We start from the raw sequence: 6,127 nt of genomic DNA, 5'->3' as shown, positions 1-6,127 counted from the left end.
AGGCTTATTTTTAGAGAAAATTGATATCAACATCTGTAGACCCTAGCTATTTATCTTCAGTATTTTGCTCTGAATTTCACTACATTTATTCAGATATAGATATTTTCAGCCCATATATAGTTTCTAATATGGCAACATGGTGAAAACAACCAAATCACTATTCAAAATGCAAACTGACAACTTCTCAGTAAATGAAATCTTTCACCATTATTTTTTATTCATGTTATATCCATATTTCATTCCTAAAAGTATGAAACTTCATATTCTTTTATTTATTGGTGCCAATTAGAGGAGCAAATGAAGATTAGTTTTGACTTTGTGAATTAAAGCAGCCAATATTCCCGAGCTGATTTTGATGCTGCACTCAAAGCCTTGTTCATATACAATTTGAATGGTTCTTATTCCCAGGATAGCTTTACAGTAAGCACAGTGGGTAATTTCTAGTTCAGTGTTGACCTTATGGTGACTGTTAGGTCAATTTTTACAATGACACCAATCATAGAATGAAGATGCTCCTGAAAAATCACTCACTAGTTGTTGAGGTGTCATTATGATCTGGCTCAGTTAAAGGTCAAGTCCACCTCCGAAAAATGTTGATTTAAATCAATAGAGAAAAATTAAACAAGCACAATGCTGAAAATTTCATCAAGATCGGATGTAAAATAAGAAAGTTATGACATTTCAAAATTTCGCTTACCGTATTTTCAACAAAATAGTTATATAGTTTGAATTATACAATATTTCAATTTTTATGAATTTGATGATGATTAGGACCTCATTTCCTGAAGCACAAAATGTTAAAAATAATGGAATTCCACGTGTTCAGGGAGGAATGAAACTTCATTTCACATGACAATGACGAGAAAATAAAAATATTTCATATTTTAAATAATAAAATACAAAAGAAATGAGTGGGTGATGTCATCAACTCTCTCATTTGGATGTAACTGGCTCGTTCATATAAGTATTTTGTTGAAAATAAGCAAAATTTTAAAATGCCATAACTTTCTTATTTTACATCCGATTTTGATGAAATTTTCAGTGTTATGCTTGTTGATTTTTTCTCTTTTTATTCAAATCAAGTTTTTGTTGGGGTGGACTTGTCCTTTAAACAAACTCTTAGTTTTGGAGCTATAGTGGAAGCAATCTAAATTTTGACACCAACACCGGACTAAACCACCTGTTATCCTTGCAGCAAATTGTCAAATTGGCTGTATGTTTCATCAAGCTCTTCGTAACTCACAACTTGACAATGACTGGTGACCTTTTCCTTAAAACTAACACTAATGGAAATCAATATGTGTAATATAATGTAAGGATCACCAGTCATTTGTAAAGTCGCTCTCAACTTAGGAACAACTTAATGAGCACCCACGACCCAGTCAGCAATCTTCGAGCATAGATTACACTTGATTTACACTAGAGCCAGAACAAAGGAAATGGTCCAGTGAATCTATTGTTCTGGCTTGGTCACTCTATTGTTCTGGGCCCGAGTGTAGATTCGAGTGTAATTACGCTCAAAGATTGCTGACTGCCACTGTATGCAACTCAATAGAAACTGCACAATGGGTGATTTCATGTCCGGTGTTGGTGTTGGTAGCACAATATGGATTGCTTCCCCTAGCTCCAAAACCTATTCTGAGTTTGTAAAACTGATCCAGATCACATTATTGACACCTCAACAACTAGTGAGTGACTTTACGGGACCATCTTCATTTTATGTTTGGTGTTATACTCATGTAAAGATTGACCTAACACCAACACCGAAAGGTCAACACTGAACTTGAAATCACCCAATTAAAAAGAGACAGGAACACACATATTTAGGGTGGTAGTTGTATTCTCATTATTGAATTCATTCATTTATACATTATCAGTTGAAGAAAAGCACAAGCCTCTGAAACAGAAATAAACAATTAAGAATAAACAAACATGATGGTCAAATCTACTTACTGTAGTTCAATGTACAACGTGAAATACATCAACAATATGTTGAACGAATATGAGGAAATGACTAACGGTACATGATAATATAAAAAAGTGTATTTATTCTTTGCTGACAGAAAAGGCATTGTCACAAAAGAACAGATATAAGTGATTAATTTGTGCTTTTTAGAACTAGTTGTGATTGCTAACTGCTCAAAATATCTGACGGTTGCTACAATACATACATGTTCCATATTTAGTGTTGAATGCTGGTGTTAGTGTTAATGAAAGCCTGTTGAATACCTGGTGCCAGTGTTGACACCAGAGTGTTGAAACCAGTACCAGTGTCAACACCAGCCTCAATACCCTACTTGAAATGCTTATCTATCAAAAATGCAATTGTTTCTTTTGTAGATGCACAGTCTTGCAGTCTTGTTCACGCTAACACTTTACACCAACATTGAAGCTAACACCACACTTGAAATCACTCATTCTGAATTTTAATATTTGGGTTTTGGCATTAGCAAAATCTGTACAGCCGTGCAGACATGTAACCACCTACAACCTATTCAGAATATTGTTTGTGGCAAATACGTGATCTCTGGATTGAGACTGGCCAAACAAAAGATAATAACATCAAGAGCTATTTAATTTTAATATCGAGCTTAAGCACCTTGTCGGAGGCCAGAGCACTTTCATCATGGATAAAATAATGTAGAATGCAGGAAAGCTGCTCTGAAAAGACGCACAGCGCCCTCTATAGCAGGATTCCTAATGGAAGCAGCGCACAGACTTTTGACAAGTTGCCTCGATCATGCTGTCAGTATAAAAGTGGTTTGCAAATTATCAAAGTCACTGGAGTCAAGCTTGCCCACACATTATCCACTCCTTGGGGAGTACCCCACTGAAATTCAATATTATCATGAAGAATTAATGAAGTGTCTAAGCACTGCCGATATTACCACCCCAACCTAGAAATAATGAACAAGCTTGCCTGCATACAAGAAATGTCCTTTCCCCGCTCCAAGGGGGGTACCCCAGTAATTTACAGCGTTATTTTTCATGAAGAATAAATTAATGCTGTCTCTAAACACTACCAATATTACCATGCACCCCAATAATAATAATCAAGAAATGGCTTTCTCCACTCCATGGGGAGTATCCAAGTCATTCAAAATCACTATCATGAAGAATAATTAATGATGTCTCTAAGCATTTTCAACACCACCACTCTACCCCAGAACTGATAATCTAGCTTGCCTGCATACATGAAATGCACTTTTGTCCACACCATGGGGAGTATCCAAGTAATTTAAAGTCATTATTTTCATGAAGAATAAACTAATGTCTCTAAGCACTGACAATATTACCACCCCACCCAAAAATAATAAAGCTTGTCTGTATAAATGAAATGCCCTTTCTCCACTCCATGGGGAGGAGTATCCCAGTCATTTAAAGTCACTCCTATCACAAACCATAAATCAATAATATCTCTAAACACTTCCACGAAATTACCAACCCAGTAATAATGCTCAGGCTAACCTGCATACAAAAAATGCACTCTCGCCGCTCCATGGGGCGTAATACAGTCATTTTCAATGCTAAAATGTAAACTATGGAATGACAACCTACTTGCAGGTAGTCTTACAGTTAACTTTATTGATAAAAAGAAAATATTTTAACTGTCATCTTTTCCTTTCATCAACTGATTTAATTTTCCTTACATTATTACTTATTGCATCCCTTACTAGACAATCTTATGAACAAACAACAATTTAATCTACCAATCACAGAATAATAATGAAAGAATTTGGAATATATTACTTGATTAAAAAGAAAGCAATGCTCCATTTCAAGAATGGGAATACTTTAAAAATCTGGTAACATCGAGACCTAATCTAAACAATCCGTGCAAATCTGTCACATTCTTTTTCATTATTCCATTTAAATCACAATCAGGAAGTTTGACAACATATAGTGACGATAAAAATTGATATTGACTGATTTAGACTAGTCTATAGACACAGACCCTAGTTCACAATCGATGCAAATCTCCAACAATGTTTTTTCCTCCAAAAACTATTGTTACTCCAATTAGTCAACTGATTTAGTCTAGTCTGCAGAAACAGACCCTAGTTCACATTTCATTACAATTAACGTGGCCTTGAGAGAACACTAGATTCCGAAGGACATGTACATGATCAGTATTGAGCTTATTAGTCTACCATCCAGACCTTCTTTCGCTTTATATTACAAAAAGAACAGAGTTTGTGTCGTGAAAACTAGAACTTGACGGCTAACAAGAGATAACGAAAGAATGAAATGTTAGTGTCTATTACGTACCATCACGGTGTATAAAACGCTTTGAAACTTGTTAAACATTTAATATCACAACGACTTATAGAGACATGCATCATTACAAAAAGAAATTGTATTAAAAGGGTTAGACCCACCTCTCAGACATAATTGAATTTGAATTTTCTATTACTATCCCTACATAAACATGACTAAATACTCCAAGTTTCAATATCTTACAAGTTACACACGCATATTACAATACTTTCATGTTCTCATAATTTCCTGAAATAGCACATAATAAGCATCAGTCGACATCTAAAGCAACACCATTTAATCTCTTCGGTATCGATAAAAACAAATTTGACTCGAAAGTCCCTTGATTTTTTTTTCACTTATTCATTTCATGTTTAAAAAATAAACAGAAAAAACATGATTACAATATTCCGCACGGTCCGACACAGACAAAGCACTTGATCCTACTCTACAACATATACTACGCTTGTGCTACATAGAAATCATAAACAATGCAATTGAAAAAAAAAGACACTTATGTTACTGAAAATACCACAATATAACCCATGCTATACCAGATTAGTACAACAGTATGATACCGCCCTCGTCGGGCAACGTGAAAAAAACAAAAACATTAGTGTTGCTAATTCTACGCTTCCTCCATCCGAATCTGCACTATATTTCCGGTTGGAATTACTGGCGTTTACTGACGCATTGAGATTGTGGATGGGCGACTCTGATTGGTTGTTCGAACGGTGGCAATTGTGTGTTGTGCTTGCCGAGTTGCCATGACGATCAGTCTTCCACTTCCTCGTCTGAGTCCTCCTCTTCTTCGGCGGTGGCCAGCCATGTTAGCCACTGGTTCACCTGAGAGAAAGAATGTAAACAAAGCAAATGCATTTATAAGCAGGATATTCCTTGATAGTGTTAACATTTGATGACCTACGACCCTTCACATCTGACCTCACACTGATTCAATTTACATTACATGTATTTGAACTAGGTTTTTTTTTCAGACCAAATTTCAACTGGGATAGGTTGTCAAGTTGGGGCCCCTACCCTTCAGATTTCAAGATTCTGATCTTTACAAAATAATCAAGACACGTATACATGATGCCATCATGTAGTTGCTCCATTTTTGACGAATTTTGGGGTACATTAAATTATGCAATGGAGATGCATTGTGACTGGTTCGTGAATCACGTTGTCAGTGATTTTCACCAACAAATAAGCTCTCAACCAATCAGATGCAAGTATTTTGGTAGCTTGCAACATTTTGTGAGTGATTTTGATACCCGTGTTTTTCTTGTCATCTATCGAGAGATTTTCACTTACAACTTTGCTCTCAGCCAAACAGATGCAAGTATTTCAGTGACTTTTCATTGAAATCCCACCATGGGGACTCCCAAATTCAAAATTTGAAATAACAGTTTAAGCTACTGAAATCATTCAACTTGATTGGCTGGTGGTAAACTTGTTACGGAAATTAGATATTATCAGTCTTTGTGTAACAGGGCCCTGGTACTAACCTGAAACAAGGCTTGTCCCTTGCCTGGAAATTCATCGGTAATATCTTCTTTCCACTTGATAAAGGCCTCCTCTTCGATCACTTCAAGGTTATAGAGATTCACAAAGAATCGCAACAGCATTCCTGTAACAAAGAGGGAACATGATAGATATTGGAATATACCAGTCAACATCAGAGATTCAGCGTCACAGGGACTCAGTTTTATAATTATGAGGGGAGCAATAAATAGCTCTCCTAGATCTTTTAAGGAGAGCGGTAGAGGAGCACTGCAAAAAGCTCTTCTTCAACATACACGGGGAGCTTTTTGTCCATTAACAAAACAGAAGGAGGAAATGTATGTACTATAAAATTACAATCAACAAC

At 35.9% G+C, this 6,127-nt stretch overlaps 1 protein-coding gene across 2 annotated transcripts in view; it reads right to left on the bottom strand.

The window, feature by feature from the left end:
• Window positions 1–1,822: 1,822 nt before the first annotated feature.
• The window catches only part of LOC121421289 (eukaryotic translation initiation factor 4 gamma 2-like), a 39,822-nt gene continuing 35,517 nt past the window's right edge, over window positions 1,823–6,127 (bottom strand). For both annotated transcript variants that reach the window (XM_041615960.1, XM_041615959.1), the window contains exons 20-21: window positions 5,766–5,887; window positions 1,823–5,103 (exon numbers count right to left, since the gene is read on the bottom strand). In XM_041615960.1, the coding sequence (XP_041471894.1) occupies window positions 5,032–5,103; window positions 5,766–5,887 (194 nt within the window). In that variant the 3' untranslated portion in view covers window positions 1,823–5,031. The remainder of the gene's footprint in view (window positions 5,104–5,765; window positions 5,888–6,127) is intronic.

The sequence above is a fragment of the Lytechinus variegatus genome, chromosome 9, assembly GCF_018143015.1.
Source record: "Lytechinus variegatus isolate NC3 chromosome 9, Lvar_3.0, whole genome shotgun sequence".
NCBI classification, from domain to species: domain Eukaryota; kingdom Metazoa; phylum Echinodermata; class Echinoidea; order Temnopleuroida; family Toxopneustidae; genus Lytechinus; species Lytechinus variegatus.
Note: the sequence above shows the minus strand (reverse complement) of the source record. Positions and strands in the feature narration are given on the sequence as shown.